Source organism: Petromyzon marinus, unplaced genomic scaffold (genome assembly GCF_048934315.1).
Source record: "Petromyzon marinus isolate PM22_M1 ecotype Great Lakes invasive population unplaced genomic scaffold, UKy_Petmar_22M1.pri1.0 PM_G_Scaffold_14, whole genome shotgun sequence".
NCBI classification, from domain to species: domain Eukaryota; kingdom Metazoa; phylum Chordata; class Hyperoartia; order Petromyzontiformes; family Petromyzontidae; genus Petromyzon; species Petromyzon marinus.
In genome coordinates, this window is record NW_027422695.1 from 2,523,100 (window position 1) to 2,542,363 (window position 19,264).

General features: G+C 48.0%; 2 protein-coding genes across 2 annotated transcripts in view; one reads left to right on the forward strand and one right to left on the reverse strand.

The window, feature by feature from the left end:
• The window catches only part of LOC142910251 (basal cell adhesion molecule-like), a 29,871-nt gene extending 16,625 nt beyond the window's left edge, over positions 1 to 13,246 (forward strand). Inside the window, exons 7-9 of the mRNA XM_076059956.1 lie at positions 8,299 to 8,426; positions 9,750 to 9,903; positions 10,913 to 13,246. Of these exons, the coding sequence (XP_075916071.1) occupies positions 8,299 to 8,426; positions 9,750 to 9,903; positions 10,913 to 11,208 (578 nt within the window). The 3' untranslated portion in view covers positions 11,209 to 13,246. The remainder of the gene's footprint in view (positions 1 to 8,298; positions 8,427 to 9,749; positions 9,904 to 10,912) is intronic.
• Positions 13,247 to 17,351: 4,105 nt separating this feature from the next.
• LOC142910203 (uncharacterized) lies at positions 17,352 to 19,256 on the reverse strand. Its single transcript, XM_076059891.1, has one exon. The coding sequence runs from the start codon at positions 19,248 to 19,250 to the stop codon at positions 17,943 to 17,945; it is 1,308 nt and encodes a 435-aa protein (XP_075916006.1). The 5' UTR covers positions 19,251 to 19,256; the 3' UTR covers positions 17,352 to 17,942.
• Positions 19,257 to 19,264: the final 8 nt, after the last annotated feature.

The following is a 19,264-nucleotide window of genomic DNA, read 5'->3' on the forward strand; positions in this document are numbered from 1 at the left end:
TCTATAGCTGCAGAACGTGAAGAACCAGTGGCATCTACATCTACAGAACGTGAAGAACCAGTGGCATCTACATCTACAAAACGTGAAGAACCAGTGGCATCTACATCTACAGAACGTGAAGAACCAGTGGCATCTATAGCTGCAGAACATGAAGCACCAGTGGCATCTACATCTACAGAACGTGAAGAACCAGTGGCATCTACATCTACAGAACGTGAAGAACCAGTGGCATCTACATCTACAGAACGTGAAGAACCAGTGGCATCTACATCTACAGAACGTGAAGAACCAGTGGCATCTACAGAACGTGAAGAACCAGTGGCATCTACATCTGCAGAACGTGAAGAACCAGTGGCTTCTACATCTACAGAACGTGAAGAATCAGTGGCTTCTACATCTACAGAACGTGAAGAACCAGTGGCATCTACATCTGTAGAACATGAAGAACCAGTGGCATCTACATCTGCAGAACACGAATAACTAGTGGCATCTACATCTGTAGAACATGAAGAACCAGTGGCATCTACATCTGCAGAACACGAAGAACTATTGGCATCGACATCTGTAGAACGTGAAGAACCAGTGGCATCTACATCTGTTGAACATGAAGAACCAGTGGCATCTACATCTGTAGAACGTGAAGAACCAGTGGCTTCTACATCTGCAGAACGTGAAGAACCAGTGGCTTCTACATCTACAGAACGTGAAGAACCAGTGACATCTACATCTGCCGAACGTGGAGAACCAGTGGCATCTACATCTACTGAACGTGAAGCACCAGTGGCATCTACATCTGCAGAACGTGAAGAACCAGTGACATCTACATCTACAGAACGTGAAGAACCAGTGGCATCTATAGCTGCAGAACGTGAAGAACCAGTGGCATCTACATCTACAGAACGTGAAGAACCAGTGGCATCTACATCTACAAAACGTGAAGAACCAGTGGCATCTACATCTACAGAACGTGAAGAACCAGTGGCATTTATAGCTGCAGAACATGAAGCACCAGTGGCATCTACATCTACAGAACGTGAAGAACCAGTGGCATCTACATCTACAGAACGTGAAGAACCAGTGGCATCTACATCTACAGAACGTGAAGAACCAGTGGCATCTACATCTACAGAACGTGAAGAACCAGTGGCATCTACAGAACGTGAAGAACCAGTGGCATCTACATCTACTGAACGTGAAGAACCAGTGGCATCTACATCTGCAGAACGTGAAGAACCAGTGACATCTACATCTACATAACGTGAAGAACCAGTGGCATCTATAGCTGCAGAACGTGAAGAACCAGTGGCATCTACATCTACAGAACGTGAAGAACCAGTGGCATCTACATCTACAGAACGTGAAGAACCAGTGGCATCTACATCTGCAGAACGTGAAGAACCAGTGGCATCTACATCTACTGAACGTGAAGCACCAGTGGCATGTACATCTGCAGAACGTGAAGAACCAGTGACATCTACATCTACAGAACGTGAAGAACCAGTGGCATCTATAGCTGCAGAACGTGAAGAACCAGTGGCATCTACATCTACAGAACGTGAAGAACCAGTGGCATCTACATCTACAAAACGTGAAGAACCAGTGGCATCTACATCTACAGAACGTGAAGAACCAGTGGCATTTATAGCTGCAGAATATGAAGCACCAGTGGCATCTACATCTACAGAACGTGAAGAACCAGTGGCATCTACATCTACAGAACGTGAAGAACCAGTGGCATCTACATCTATAGAACGTGAAGAACCAGTGGCATCTACATCTACAGAACGTGAAGAACCAGTGGCATCTACAGAACGTGAAGAACCAGTGGCATCTACATCTACTGAACGTGAAGAACCAGTGGCATCTACATCTGCAGAACGTGAAGAACCAGTGACATCTACATCTACAGAACGTGAAGAACCAGTGGCATCTATAGCTGCAGAACGTGAAGAACCAGTGGCATCTACATCTACAGAACGTGAAGAACCAGTGGCATCTACATCTACAAAACGTGAAGAACCAGTGGCATCTACATCTACAGAACGTGAAGAACCAGTGGCATCTATAGCTGCAGAACATGAAGCACCAGTGGCATCTACATCTACAGAACGTGAAGAACCAGTGGCATCTACATCTACAGAACGTGAAGAACCAGTGGCATCTACATCTACAGAACGTGAAGAACCAGTGGCATCTACATCTACAGAACGTGAAGAACCAGTGGCATCTACAGAACGTGAAGAACCAGTGGCATCTACATCTGCAGAACGTGAAGAACCAGTGGCTTCTACATCTACAGAACGTGAAGAACCAGTGGCTTCTACATCTACAGAACGTGAAGAACCAGTGGCATCTACATCTGTAGAACATGAAGAACCAGTGGCATCTACATCTGCAGAACACGAATAACTAGTGGCATCTACATCTGTAGAACATGAAGAACCAGTGGCATCTACATCTGCAGAACACGAAGAACTATTGGCATCGACATCTGTAGAACGTGAAGAACCAGTGGCATCTACATCTGTTGAACATGAAGAACCAGTGGCATCTACATCTGTAGAACGTGAAGAACCAGTGGCTTCTACATCTGCAGAACGTGAAGAACCAATTGCTTCTACATCTACAGAACGTGAAGAACCAGTGACATCTACATCTGCCGAACGTGGAGAACCAGTGGCATCTACATCTACTGAACGTGAAGCACCAGTGGCATCTACATCTGCAGAACGTGAAGAACCAGTGACATCTACATCTACAGAACGTGAAGAACCAGTGGCATCTATAGCTGCAGAACGTGAAGAACCAGTGGCATCTACATCTACAGAACGTGAAGAACCAGTGGCATCTACATCTACAAAACGTGAAGAACCAGTGGCATCTACATCTACAGAACGTGAAGAACCAGTGGCATTTATAGCTGCAGAACATGAAGCACCAGTGGCATCTACATCTACAGAACGTGAAGAACCAGTGGCATCTACATCTACAGAACGTGAAGAACCAGTGGCATCTACATCTACAGAACGTGAAGAACCAGTGGCATCTACAGAACGTGAAGAACCAGTGGCATCTACATCTACTGAACGTGAAGAACCAGTGGCATCTACATCTGCAGAACGTGAAGAACCAGTGACATCTACATCTACAGAACGTGAAGAACCAGTGGCATCTATAGCTGCAGAACGTGAAGAACCAGTGGCATCTACATCTACAGAACGTGAAGAACCAGTGGCATCTACATCTACAAAACGTGAAGAACCAGTGGCATCTACATCTACAGAACGTGAAGAACCAGTGGCATCTATAGCTGCAGAACATGAAGCACCAGTGGCATCTACATCTACAGAACGTGAAGAACCAGTGGCATCTACATCTACAGAACGTGAAGAACCAGTGGCATCTACATCTACAGAACGTGATGAACCAGTGGCATCTACATCTACAGAACGTGAAGAACCAGTGGCATCTACAGAACGTGAAGAACCAGTGGCATCTACATCTGCAGAACGTGAAGAACCAGTGGCTTCTACATCTACAGAACGTGAAGAACCAGTGGCTTCTACATCTTCAGAACGTGAAGAACCAGTGGCATCTACATCTGCAGAACACGAAGAACCAGTGGCATCTACATCTGCAGAACGTGAAGAACCAGTGGCATCTACATCTGAAGAACGTGAAGAACCAGTGGCATCTACATTTGCAGAACGTGAAGAACCAGTGGCATCTACATCTGCAGAACGTGTAGAACCAGTGACATCTACATCTGCCGAACGTGGAGAACCAGTGGCATCTACATCTACAGAATGTGAAGAACCAGTGGCATCTACATCTGCAGAACGTGAACAACCAGTGGCATCTACACCTGCAGAACGTGAAAAACCAGTGACATCTATATCTGCAGAACGTGAAGAACCACTGGCTTCTACATCTACAGAACGTGAAGAACCAGTGACATCTACATCTACAGATAGTGAAGATCCAGTGGCATCTACAGAACATGAAGAACCAGTGGCATCTACATCTGGAGAACGTGAAGAACCAGTGGCATCTACACCTGCAGAGCGTGAAGAACCAGTGGCATCTACATCTGCAGAACGTGAAGAACCAGTGGCATCTACATCTGTAGAACGTGAAGAACCAGTGGCATATACACCTGTAGAACATGAAGAACCAGTGGCATCTACATCTGAAGAAGGTGAAGAACCAGTGGCATCTACATCTGCAGAACGTGAAGAACCAGTGGCATCTACATCTACAGAACGTGAAGAACCAGTGGCATCTACATCTGCAGAACGTGAAGAACCAGTGACATCTACGTCTACTGAACGTGAAGAACCAGTGGCATCTACATCTGCAGAACGTGAAGAACCAGTGACATCTACATCTACAGAACGTGAAGAACCAGTGGCATCTATAGCTGCAGAACGTGAAGAACCAGTGGCATCTACATCTACAGAACGTGAAGAACCAGTGGCATCTACATCTACAGAACGTGAAGAACCAGTGGCTTCTACATCTGCAGAACGTGAAGAACCAGTGGCATCTACATCTGTAGAACGTGAAGAACCAGTGACATCTACATCTACAGAACGTGAAGAACCAGTGGCATCTATAGCTGCAGAACGTGAAGAACCAGTGGCATCTACAGAACGTGAAGAACCAGTGGCATCTACATCTACAGAACGTGAAGAACCAGTGGCATCTACATCTGCAGAACGTGAAGAACCAGTGACATCTACATCTACTGAACGTGAAGAACCAGTGGCATCTACATCTGCAGAACGTGAAGAACCAGTGACATCTACATCTACAGAACGTGAAGAACCAGTGGCATCTATAGCTGCAGAACGTGAAGAACCAGTGGCATCTACATCTACAGAACGTGAAGAACCAGTGGCATCTACATCTACAAAACGTGAAGAACCAGTGGCATCTACATCTACAGAACGTGAAGAACCAGTGGCATCTATAGCTGCAGAACATGAAGCACCAGTGGCATCTACATCTACAGAACATGAAGAACCAGTGGCATCTACATCTACAGAACGTGAAGAACCAGTGGCATCTACATCTACAGAACGTGAAGAACCAGTGGCATCTACATCTACAGAACGTGAAGAACCAGTGGCATCTACAGAACGTGAAGAACCAGTGGCATCTACATCTACTGAACGTGAAGAACCAGTGGCATCTACATCTGCAGAACGTGAAGAACCAGTGACATCTACATCTACATAACGTGAAGAACCAGTGGCATCTATAGCTGCAGAACGTGAAGAACCAGTGGCATCTACATCTACAGAACGTGAAGAACCAGTGGCATCTACATCTACAGAACGTGAAGAACCAGTGGCATCTACATCTGCAGAACGTGAAGAACCAGTGGCATCTACATCTACTGAACGTGAAGCACCAGTGGCATCTACATCTGCAGAACGTGAAGAACCAGTGGCATCTACATCTACTGAACGTGAAGAACCAGTGGCATCTACATCTGCAGAACGTGAAGAACCAGTGACATCTACATCTACATAACGTGAAGAACCAGTGGCATCTATAGCTGCAGAACGTGAAGAACCAGTGGCATCTACATCTACAGAACGTGAAGAACCAGTGGCATCTACATCTACAGAACGTGAAGAACCAGTGGCATCTACATCTGCAGAACGTGAAGAACCAGTGGCATCTACATCTACTGAACGTGAAGCACCAGTGGCATCTACATCTGCAGAACGTGAAGAACCAGTGGCATCTATAGCTGCAGAACGTGAAGAACCAGTGGCATCTACATCTACAGAACGTGAAGAACCAGTGGCATCTACATCTACAAAACGTGAAGAACCAGTGGCATCTACATCTACAGAACGTGAAGAACCAGTGGCATTTATAGCTGCAGAACATGAAGCACCAGTGGCATCTACATCTACAGAACGTGAAGAACCAGTGGCATCTACATCTACAGAACGTGAAGAACCAGTGGCATCTACATCTACAGAACGTGAAGAACCAGTGGCATCTACATCAACAGAACGTGAAGAACCAGTGGCATCTACAGAACGTGAAGAACCAGTGGCATCTACATCTACTGAACGTGAAGAACCAGTGGCATCTACATCTGCAGAACGTGAAGAACCAGTGACATCTACATCTACAGAACGTGAAGAACCAGTGGCATCTATAGCTGCAGAACGTGAAGAACCAGTGGCATCTACATCTACAGAACGTGAAGAACCAGTGGCATCTACATCTACAAAACGTGAAGAACCAGTGGCATCTACATCTACAGAACGTGAAGAACCAGTGGCATCTATAGCTGCAGAACATGAAGCACCAGTGGCATCTACATCTACAGAACGTGAAGAACCAGTGGCATCTACATCTACAGAACGTGAAGAACCAGTGGCATCTACATCTACAGAACGTGAAGAACCAGTGGCATCTACATCTACAGAACGTGAAGAACCAGTGGCATCTACAGAACGTGAAGAACCAGTGGCATCTACATCTGCAGAACGTGAAGAACCAGTGGCTTCTACATCTACAGAACGTGAAGAACCAGTGGCTTCTACATCTACAGAACGTGAAGAACCAGTGGCATCTACATCTGTAGAACATGAAGAACCAGTGGCATCTACATCTGCAGAACACGAAGAACTAGTGGCATCTACATCTGTAGAACATGAAGAACCAGTGGCATCTACATCTGCAGAACACGAAGAACTATTGGCATCGACATCTGTAGAACGTGAAGAACCAGTGGCATCTACATCTGTTGAACATGAAGAACCAGTGGCATCTACATCTGTAGAACGTGAAGAACCAGTGGCTTCTACATCTGCAGAACGTGAAGAACCAGTGGCTTCTACATCTACAGAACGTGAAGAACCAGTGGCTTCTACATCTGCAGAACGTGAAGAACCAGTGGCATCTACATCTGCAGAACGTGAAGAACCAGTGGCATCTACATCTGTAGAACGTGAAGAACCAGTGGCATCTACATCTACAGAACATGAAGAACCAGTGGCATCTACATCTACAGAACGTGAAGAACCAGTGGCATCTACATCTACAGAACGTGAAGAACCAGTGGCATCTACATCTGCAGAACGTGAAGAACCAGCGTCATCTACAGAACGTGAAGAACCAGTGGCATCTACAGAACGTGAAGAACCAGTGACTTCTACATCTGCAGAACGTGAAGAAACCAGTGGCATCTACAATAGGCGGCATCCCGGGACGGAATGGCGCGTTGTATTATTTGAGTTGTTGTTTTGTTGTTGTTGTGTTGTTGTTGTGTTGTTGTTTTGTTGTTGTTTTGTTGTTGTGTTGTTGTTGTGTTGTTCTTGTGTTGTTGTTGTGTTGTTGTTGTGTTGTTGTTGTGTTGTTCTTGTGTTGTTCTTGTGTTGTTGTTGTTGTTGTTGCTGCTACGAGGCAGGAGAGATGCCCTGGCCCAGGCGTCGAACCCACGTCGCCTGGGGACGACTTTCCTCGCGCTGAACCGTCGCCTCTCGCGTGTCGCGCTTTGGGGGAATCCCGGTGGGGGTGGGCGCGACGGCTCGTTCCACCTCGTTCCACCTCGTTCCACCTCGCTCCACCTCGTTCCACCTCGTTCCACCTCGCTCCAACACCGTTCCACCTCGTTCCACCTCGCTTCACCTCGTATCGTCGTTCCACCTCGCTCCACCGCGTTCCACCGCGTTCCACCTCGTTGTATCGTCGTCGTCACCGCGAGACGAGGTGGAGGCGACCCCGACTTGGACGTCTGGGACACGCCGAGAGCCCCGCGGCTCCGCGGATTCCTCCGCCGGCGGCTCCTCGGGGGGGACGTCGCGAGCGGGCGGCGCCGCTTGGCCGCGAGTGAGCGGGCGGTCGTCTTCTTCGGTCCTTTCGGTAAAAGTCGCCGCCGCCGCCGCGTGGAATGAGAATGAAAATAATAAATCGATGAAATAAAATGACGCGATGAAAATCCTCACGACGTATCGGCCACGACGCAAGCGGCCTTCGTCAGGTGAAGGGACGAGACCTGTCTGGAGGACAGCGCTGGAGCTCCAGCTGCATGAGTCACTCCACAAACATGAGACAGTCTCGTCCCTTCACCTGATGAAGGCCGCTTGTGTCGTGGCCGAAACGTCGTGACAATATTATCGCGTTATTTTATTTTATCGATTTATTATTTTATTCTCATTCTACGTGGTGGTGACTTTACCGAAAGAACCAAAGGAGATGAATCCTTGCAGTCACGAAAGCTTCAAATCGAGATTTCAGCGGGGGGTTGTCGTCTGTCCTCCTCGCCAGACCCGGAAGACGTGAGGCTTGGCCCCACCGGGGCGACCCAGGTCACGGCCGGGGCGACCCAGGTCACGGCCGGGGCGACCCAGGTCACGCCCTCGTCGTCCGGGATACCCGACTACAAGTGCGCAGAGGTACCCAGTCGCTGCGTCACGATCACCACCAGCACCACCACCAGCGTACCACCACCACCAGCGTGCCACCACCACCACCGTGCCACCACCGTGCCACCACCACCACCACCGTGCCACCACCACCACCGTGCCACCACCACCACCGTCACCACCACCAGCGTGCCACCACCACCACCGTGCCACCACCACCGTGCCACCACCACCACCGTGCCACCACCACCGTGCCACCACCGTCACCACCACCAGCGTACCACCACCACCGTGCCACCACCACCACCGTCACCACCACCAGCGTACCACCACCACCAGCGTGCCACCACCACCACCACCACCGTGCCACCACCACCACCACCATGCCACCACCACCACCAGCGTGCCACCACCACCACCGTCACCACCACCACCACCACCGTGCCACCACCACCAGCGTGCCACCACCACCACCGTCACCACTGTCACCACCACCACCGTCACCACCACCGTCACCACCACCACCACCACCGTGCCACCACCACCACCACCGTGCCACCACCACCACCAGCGTGCCACCACCACCACCGTGTCACCACCATAACCACCGTGCCACCACTACCGTGCCACCACCACCACCACCACCTGAGTTTGATTCCCGCTCACAGCCAACAGCAGTGATAGCGATTATCTGAACCGGTCCTGGGCCTCCCTTAGGTCTACTCAACCTCTAATGAGTACTTGTAGTAAACATCGCTAGCACGGGGGAGACAAAGACGGCGGTGGTGACGGTGGTGGTGGTGACGGTGGTGACGGTGGTGACGGTGGTGACGGTGGTGGTGACGATGGTGGTGACGGTGGTGGTGACGATGGTGGTGACGGTGGTGACGGTGGTGGTGACGGTGGTGGTGACGGTGGTGGTGGTGACGGTGGTGGTGACGGTGGTGGTGACGGTGGTGACGGTGGTGACGGTGGTGATGGTGGTGCGTGACATTTACGAAGATGAGAATGAGGTGAGTGGCACAGTAGGGGGTACAGGTGGTGCACCGTGCCAGTCATCTCAGTCGACCCATGGCACCGTGGCACCTGCTGGGTCTGCCTCGTGAACCTCCTGCCCGCGGGCGTTCGACACTTCACGTGGTGGCCTCGACGTGCACACGGCCTGGCACGAGCGCCACGGTGACGTCACCGCCGCTTGGCGGTGACGCGTGTGGGCGCGTCGTCGCGTGTCGGTGAGCGTTCGCGTGTCGGTGAGCGTTCCGGGGGGGGGGGGGTGGTGGTGTAGCAGAGAGAGCGCCCGACGCTCCGTGGAGCCTCACGGCCGTCGCCTTCCCGGCGCTCTGCGTGCCTCAGGCCGGGGAGGCGGTGTCCGGCGGGGCCACGCCGGCCCCGCGGCACGCGAGGCCGTCCGGGGGGAGCGGCGGCGACGGCCGCTCCCGGTGCGTCACTTCGCCGCCCTCCGTGCCGGGCCTGGTGAGGTCGCGATCCGTCAAGGTCACAGTGGAAGGTAACCGGGGCGGCAGGAGAGAGAGAGACTCAGCGATGACGCTGAGTCTCTCTCTCTCTCTCACATACCACTAGCAGAGACGCCACTCTCTCTCTCCACTCTCTCCACACTCTCCACTCTCTCTCCACTCTCTCTCCACTCTCTCTACTCTCTCTCCACTCTCTCTACTCTCTCCACTCTCTACTCTCTCCACTCTCTCCACTCTCTCCACTCTCTCCACTCTCTCTCCACTCACCACTCTCTCCACTCTCTCTCTACTCTCTCTCCACTCACCACTCTCTCTCCACTCTCTCCACTCTCTCCTCTCTATCTGTCTCCACTCTGTCCTCTCTCTCTCTCCACTCTCTATGTTCTCTCCTCTCTCTGCTCTCTCTCCACGCTCTCTGCCCACGCCGTCTCTCTCCACTCTGTCCTCTCTCTTCACTCTCTCTCTTCTCACCATTCTCTCCTCTATCTCTCTCCACTCTCTCTCCTCTCTATCTCTCTCCACTCACCACTCTCTCTCTCTCTCCACTCTCTCTCCACTCTCTCCACTCACCACTCTCTCTCCACTCACCACTCTCTCCTCTATCTCTCTCCACTCTCTCTCCACTCTCTCTCCTCTCTATCTCTCTCCACTCACCACTCTCTCTCCACTCTCTCTCCACTCTCCTCTCTATCTGTCTCCACTCACCACTCTCTCTCTCCACTCACCACTCTCTCTCTCTCCACTCGCTCTCCTCTCTATCTGTCTCCACTCTTTCCTTTCTCTCTCCTCTCTCCTCTCTCCACGTTCTCTCCTCTCTATCTCTCTCCTCTCTATCTGTCTCCACTCTGTCCTCTCTCTCTCTCTCCACTATCTCCACGTTCTCTCCTCTCTATCTCTCTCCTCTCTATCTGTCTCCACTCTGTCCTCTCTCTCTCCACTCTCCACGTTCTCTCCTCTCTATCTCTCTCCACTCACCACTCTCTCCTCTCTCTCTGCTCTCTCTCCGCGCTCTCTGCCCACACCGTCTCTCTCCACTCGCAGGAGGAGCGGAGGAAGCGGAGGAGTCGGGACGTGGTCTACCGTGGATCATCATCATCCTCACCATCATCTTCGTGATCGTCCCCCTCCTCGTCGTCATCATTTCGGCCCTTCATCACGTTTGCTCGGGAGAGTCGGAAGAGGAGGGATCGGGAGGAGGAGAGGCGGCGATCGCGGTCGGCTTCGTCGCGAGCGAGGAGGAGGAGGGCGGTGGCCACACGCTGGCGCTGCACAGGGCCACGGGCGCGGCCACCAGGCACGGCCGCAGGTCGCTGGCCGAGATGTGCGGTCGTCACTGACGAGGCAGCAGCGGTGTTGACGGCCTGCCGCTGCCTCCAAGACACACGGAGCCGTGAGGCAGGCCTGCAAGCGGGCTCCTCGCCACCGCCGCCGCCGCCATCGCTATCGTCAGCGCCAACACCGCCGTCGTCAACATCACAACCATCGTCACCATCATCACCACCATCATCATCACCTTGTGTCTTTTGTGTTTTGAGCTCAGGTCGCAAACACGGATCGAGCCGTGACATTTTGAAGATCAGTGTCTCTTATTTGTTTAAACACGAATCTAACTGACATTTTGTAGATCAGTGTCTCTTATTTGTTTAAACACGGATCTAACCGTGACATTTTGAAGGTAAGTGTCTCTTATTTGTTTAAACACGAATCTAACCGTGACATTTTGAAGGTCAGTGTCTCTTATTTGTTTAAACACGGATCTAACCGTGACATTTTGAAGGTCAGTGTCTCTTATTTGTTTAAACACGGATCTAACCGTGACATTTTGTAGATCTGTGTCTCTTATTTGTTTAAACACGGATCTAACCGTGACATTTTGAATATCAGTGTCTCTTATTTGTTTAAACACGGATCTAACCGTGACATTTTGAAGGTCAGTGTCTCTTATTTGTTTAAACACGGATCTAACCGTGACATTTTGAAGGTCAGTGTCTCTTATTTGTTTAAACACGGATCTAACCGTGACATTTTGAAGAAACGTGAGCAAACAGCCAAGGAACAGGGAAAGCTGATACCCTTAGACAATGCAATTTGTTTTTACGCAGAGATGGTTACAGTAAATCAAAGAGTACAGTTACTTAATCAATTTTCCAGTAGCAAACAGCCAGTTTCACCTTAGACTCCACCCTGATTAGCCAAATGTGTCTGAGCACATGTTTAATGTGCAGTTGTATTTTTTATTTTACTATTTTTCTGAATGCTTAACTATTTATGTTCCGAATTGTAATATCGAAGCCAATACACAAGGCAGGGAAATTCCTACTGGCAGCAGATCGATGTCTCAATTAGTAAAGATGCCACAAGAAACACCACGAGAATATCTTCTGGCATCTCTTCAAGAGGTCACACTTAACCAGCACATTCCTGTGCTCCATTAGAGCAGTTCAATGCGTGTCAGTCATCTGACATGTGCTACTTATATCTCACTCTCAGAGTTGGTCGAATCCAAATTAAGTGAAAATGCAAGGTAGCTCTCTGATGTAGGTGTAACAATGATGTCACTAGTTGCACCTCGTGATTAGATGAATTGCCGCAATTTAAATAAAATCATCTATCCGTTTTTTATAACATTGTGAATTTAGCAGTGGTCTTGGGCCCATTGCATAAACATTCAGATAAAAATAATCCATTGTTTTCATATTCGATTCAATGCATGCTTAATTAAATGCGAAATCGATATTGATATCAATGGATCAATCCATCATTCCATTTTTCTGTCTGTCATTAAAAACGGTGCTGGCTCATTCTAATGTGGGTATTAGCTACCCCAAGTGATACAGCCAACTTCGAGGGATGGATGAGTAAAGAATCCGCTTATTTGGCTAATCTTAGCAAAGGTCAAGGCAATCGTCGAGAAGACTTAAACCTATCACCTGGCTCTCCTGTGGAGTCACGCCGTGAAATAGGTGGCGTTGGGTCATTACGACGTCTTCCTTCTATTTAAACAGTAACATGAAAGTAATATATATACTGTACACAAGCAAGTGGAACAAATCTTGGCAACAAATCTCAGCAATGATCACTTGCATTGTCTTTAGTCACAGAAACAGTAATCTGAGATGCACATTGAATAATGGAAGGTGATTTAATCCTTTGAGCAAGTAATTTATTTCTTCAACAGATGTAATTTTTCATACAGTTAGCTTGCAAAGAAAAAACACATTTTCATTTTGAACTCATCTATATTCCCGCATTGTATTTTATTAGCATTATTGGTTCGTGCCTTTGAAATTAAATGATGTCGCATTTGATTTACAATCAGGTATAACCTTCATTAAAACTGCACAGGGCTTAGAGTGAATAAATAAGGTTGGTTGCTGTGTCCATATTCTTTGAAGTCTATGGGAGACTTTAACATTGAAGTCTATGGGAGACTTTAACATTGAAGTCTATGGGAGACTTTAACATTGAAGTCTATGGGAGACTTTAGCATCGAAGTCTATGGGAGACTTTAACATTGAAGTCTATGGGAGACTTTAACATTGAAGTCTATGGGAGACTTTAACATTGAAGTCTATGGGAGACTTTATCATTGAAGTCTATGGGAGACTTTAACATTGAACTCTATGGGAGACTTTAACATTGAAGTCTATGGGAGACTTTAGCATTGAAGTCTATGGGAGACTTTAACATTGAAGTCTATGGGAGACTTTAACATTTAAGTCTATGGGAGACTTTAACATTGAAGTCTATGGGAGACTTTAACATTGAAGTCTATGGGAGACTTTAACATTGAAGTCTATGGGAGACTTTAACATTGAAGTCTATGGAAGGCTTTAACATTGAAGTCTATGGGAGACTTTAGCATCGAAGTCTATGGGAGACTTTAACATTGAAGTCTATGGGAGACTTTAACATTGAAGTCTATGGGAGACTTTAACATTGAAGTCTATGGGAGCCTTTAACATTGAAGTCTATGGGAGACTTTAACATTGAAGCCTATGGGAGACTTTAACATTGAAGTCTATGGGAGACTTTAACATTGAAGTCTATGGGAGACTTTAACATTGAAGTCTATGGGAGACTTTAACATTGAAGTCTATGGGAGACTTTAGCATCGAAGTCTATGGGAGACTTTAACATTGAAGTCTATGGGAGACTTTAACATTGAAGTCTATGGGAGACTTTAACACGTATAAAATCAAATAAATCACGACGTTTCGGGTGCAACACAAGCGTCCATCATCAGGTGGGGAAGCATGGCCTGCTGCTGAGGCAGACTGTTTTATATGTGCATATTCATGCACTTCATATCAGAGCAATATTAACAAGTATGAGACCATCAGCTCAGAAATATCCACCGCTGAATGAAAGCATTCCCACGCCAATACAATTCCGCATGGTCTTTCGATGATGCTAATACCATCCATCTCATGCCTGCGCGTTATCCTTTCACATTACTCCACGTCCATGGTGATAATCCTTGAGGGAGTCATTTCTGCTTTGGCTACCATTCCATCAGCAGCCTTGACCATCCCTGAAAGCGGTGTGAGTGTCTTTCTCAAGCCCACTCCGGTGGTCCATCCTAGAACACGACTTTAGGCACGTAACTTGTAATGTACAAATGTGGTTCTTTTTTCACAGCCTCTTTTATCTGTATCTGCAGTTACATCATTGTCATTTTTTTATTTACCCGAGCCTTAGCCCACGCTAGCTCCCTGGTTCCCTCTATCCTGGTCCTCTCCCGGGAGGCTGTCTGACCTGGCCCAGCTTCGGTGCAGGTCCCGACCACCAGCCACACGAGTCCGGCCCTCAGAAGGTCATCGGCCCTCTTGGCTCTGGGGTCACACCCTGGCTTGCCTTGCCCGGCCCTCAGAAGGGCAGCGGGCCAAAGGAGTTCCAGGGTCTGGCTAGTCGATCTTCGTTCTTCACTGGCTCTTCATCTTGCTTGAGTCGAACTAAACCTCAGCTCCCCGGGTCCCACCTTTTATAGTGTCCCTCACTGAGGGGCGGGGCTGGGAGGGATCACAGCGTCCCCCACAGTCCCCCAGGGTGGTGGCCGTATCGGACGTGTTTGTGGCCACCGTTACACAACCGCGTGTCACCCTCCCGTAACGCCTCTACACGTGTTTGTGGCCACCGTTACACAACCGCGTGTCACCCTCCCGTAACGCCTCTACACGTACAACACTCTTCATGTGCAAGGCAAGGTGGTCTGACCCGGAGAAAGACCTGCAAAGATCACAAGCTCGCATTACAATTGTGGACTGTGGGGATGAGAGTGTATTTTTCTGTCTCCACCAGCATAACCACAACCTTAGTAACGTGTGAACAACAGATCAATGTTGGTGAACCGATATACATGGGTTATCTCCACTGTAATGAAGATGAGCGGTGCTGTTCAACAAAGCTGTAAGTATATTTGTACAGCCACTATACTGCAGTCTTTTTTCGGAAAGACTGGTTCCCATTAAGTGAAAAATGGATCTCCCCTTCTCACGCATCAAATTAGAGCAGAAATGTAAATATATACACACACACAGCAGATTGAGCAGTTGCTAACATTCATCATCCATATTTCATTAGAATATTTACCCAGGAAAGCACCACCGAGACTGAAGACTACGTGCATAGATCAAAATGAACGCTCTTACAGACACCACAGTGCTGCCCTGCAAGTCGGGCGTGCAGAGTTTTACGATCTCTGCGTGATCCATAAACTCAAAGAGTTGCTGTGTAAGAGGAGTGTGGCACCGTACTCCGCTGATGAAAAAAAGAGCTCCATCCTCTGCTTTCACATATACCATTAAACATTAACTTTGTTTATATAAAGTGTTTTAGACATTCTTGACAAATTTCTTCACTTGCTGGGAAGACTGTTAGAAAGTTCACAGACCTTCAATAATGCGCACCATAAATTTCATCAATGTGGTATACTTTCATAAAACATTTATTTAAGCTTATTTCCATTCACATTAATGAATGGCATCTCGGCTTAAATAAAATGAATGTTATGCACACTTGAAGGTCAGAAGCTGTATTCCTGTATAGTCATCTGTTTGAATGCAAAATGCAACCTATTAACCTTATCCAGAAACACAAATCAAAGTGTCACCATTGTCAAATATACATTTGACGGCTCTTATCTGAGCTCGAGGGTGGAAAATTACACATTTATTGGCAGGTACCGGTCTCTGCATAGGATGACTATCCTATTCTATTTAGGATGTATAGCAAGGTTGGCTACGTACTGTGCGAAAGAAGTTCAACATACACACATGAGGATTACAATAATCATAATAATAACGCGAATGATTTTGCCCAGAATAGCCTCCTTGAGTCTCGAGATATTCGTGTCGAGAATACTGCCATTGGGATGCTGTGATGACGTTGATCGGCGCCTGCAAACGTGGGAGGAGGAGCACCCGGAGAAGATTCCTGACCTTCACGCTTCAAGGTCGCCCCTTCTTCATATTTCACCGTCACTCGTGGCCACGTAGCGAAGCGTTTTTCTGAATTTTGTTGTTGTTGTTCTGTCTCTCACTGTTCAAATAAACGTATCATTAAAATTATAGACTGATCATTTCTTTGTCATGGGGCTAACGTACAAAACCAGCAGGGGACCAAATACTTTTTTCCCTCACTGTAGACTCAACACTACCATAGACACAACACTACCATAGACTCAACACTACCATAGACTCAACACTACCATAGACTCAACACTACCACAGACTCAACACTACCATAGACTCAACACTACCACCCATAGACTCAACACTACCACCCACAGACTCAACACTACCATAGACACAACACTACCAGACACAACACTACCACCCATAGACTCAACACTACCATAGACTCAACACTACTATAGACTCAACACTACCATAGACTCAACACTACCACCCATAGACTCAACACTACTATAGACACAACACTATTATAGACTCAACACTGCACATACAATCAGCACTGCCCATAGACTCAGCACTACCCATGGACTCAACACTGCCACCCATAGACTCAACACTGCTACCCATAGACTCAGCACTACCCATGGACTCAACACTACCACCCATAGACTCAACACTGCCATAGACTCAACACTACCCACAGACTCAACACTGTCTACACACTCAGCACTACCCATAGACTCAACACTTCCATAGACTCAACACTGCCATAGACTCAACACTGCCCATAGACTTATGGACCACAAAGCCTGTGTCACCAGACTTATGGACCACAACCCCTCTGTGTCACCAGACTTATGGACCACAATGGCTCTGTGTCACCAGACTTATGGACCACAACGCCTGTGTCACTAGACTTATGGACCACAACGCCTCTGTGTCACCAGACTTATGGACCACAACGCCTCTGTGTCACCAGAATTATGGACCACAACGCCTCTGTGTCACCAGACTTATGGACCACAACGCCTCTGTGTCACCAGAATTATGGACCACAACGCCTCTACGTGTACAAATATTTTTTATTTACCAATTCCACTTAACGTATAAATAAAAAAGACTGCTTACAAATATCAGCTCTATGTTTTCAAGTAAATACAGTTTGGGTAGTGAAAAAATTATAGTCTAAATAAGCTACACATGACGAATTGTAGGCAATTATAGTTATAATCAAAGACATTTTTAAACAATCACGTGGTCCCTGTAGTCGCCGTTAGAGACAATCTGCTTGAAAACAGTTTATCAACATATATGAATACATTGATTCGAATAAGCAGAGTTAATTTCCTATTTATGGCATGCCAGTTGTGTGTCAGTTTTCGATATCAACATCACCTGACACGTGGAGCGATTTCATTGTTTCGTCTCCCCACTGGGCATCCTCTCGGGTGACCCCCTCGCCGCCCATCGGCATCACTCGCCCCCTTCGCGCCCTCCACCGTCACCCTCAACTCCACCCGCGGTGGTTTCAACAGCCTGGTTGGCCACTGGAACGGTATCCCGGACAGTGCCGGATTAAGCTCATGCGGGTCCTGTGGCATGTATTATAAAGGTGCCCAAAATAAAATTAAAAAACAATTATTAAAACGCAAAGTTTACACATCTACCGGGTCTCCATTTGACTTTGTATTGTCTAGGAAGTCCACCCACACCTCCACTTCCACAAACTGCTGGGAGTTGCCTCGCTCTGCCTCACAGTCAGAATTCTCCTCCTGCTTCACGTTGCCTCCATCGATGTGAAGGTCCCATTTTGGAGTTGAATCTTCAGCTTCACATTTCACCTTCACTTCTTCCCTCTTCACCATCACTTCCTCACATTTCACCTTCACTTCTTCCCTCTTCACCATCACTTCTTCCCTCTTCACCATCACTTCTTCCCTCTTCACCATCACCTCTTCATATTTCACCTCGTTACCTTTAAAAGTGTCCAAGCTGGGATTTTCTTCCGGTTCGTGTTTCATGAGGGATGGGCTCATGGTGGCCCTTTGACTTTCACAAGCTGATTTCAGACTCCACTCCTTGTGGATCTTCTGATGCTTCTGTGTTCTCTGGTGTACTTGAAGAAGAGATGAATGTGCAAACGCCTTCACGCACACACTGCACCTGAAGGGTTTCTCTCCTGTGTGTGTACTCTGGTGTATTACAAGAGCAGATGACTGTGCAAACGCCTTTCCACACACACTGCACTTGAAGGGTTTCTCTCCCGTGTGTGTTCTCTGGTGTATTACAAGAGTAAATGAATGTGCAAACGCCTTCCCACACACACTGCACTTGAAGGGTTTCTCTCCCGTGTGTGTTCTGTGGTGTGCTACGAGATTTGATGAACGTGCAAACGCCTTCCCACACACACTGCACCTGAAGGGTTTATCTCCCGTGTGTGTTCTCTGGTGTTTTACAAGATAAGATGAACGTGCAAACGCCTTCACGCACACACTGCACCTGAAGGGTTTCTCTCCTGTGTGTGTCCTCTGGTGTATTACAAGAGCAGATGACTGTGCAAATGCCTTTCCACACACACTGCACTTGAAGGGTTTCTCTCCCGTGTGTGTTCTCTGGTGTATTACAAGAGTACATGAATGTGCAAACGCCTTCCCACACACACTGCATTTGAAGGGTTTCTCTCCCGTGTGTGTTCTCTGGTGTACTTCAAGATTTGATGAACGTGCAAACGCCTTCCCACACACACTGCACTTGAAGGGTTTCTCTCCCGTGTGTGTTCTCTGGTGTACTTCAAGATTTGATGAACGTGCAAACGCCTTCCCACACACACTGCACCTGAAGGGTTTATCTCCCGTGTGAGTTCTCTCGTGCCGTGTCAAATCTCGAGTACGATCCGTGCTGTATGCACACCGGTCGCATTGTTGCCTTGTCCTACCGAGCTGCGCTGAGTGCATTTGCTCCATCAGACCAATTCTGC

Bases quoted from the DNA above. Each gene is read 5' to 3' on its own strand.
- LOC142910203 (XM_076059891.1), bottom strand. From the start codon at position 19,250: ATGGAGCAAATGCACTCAGCGCAGCTCGGTAGGACAAGGCAACAATGC.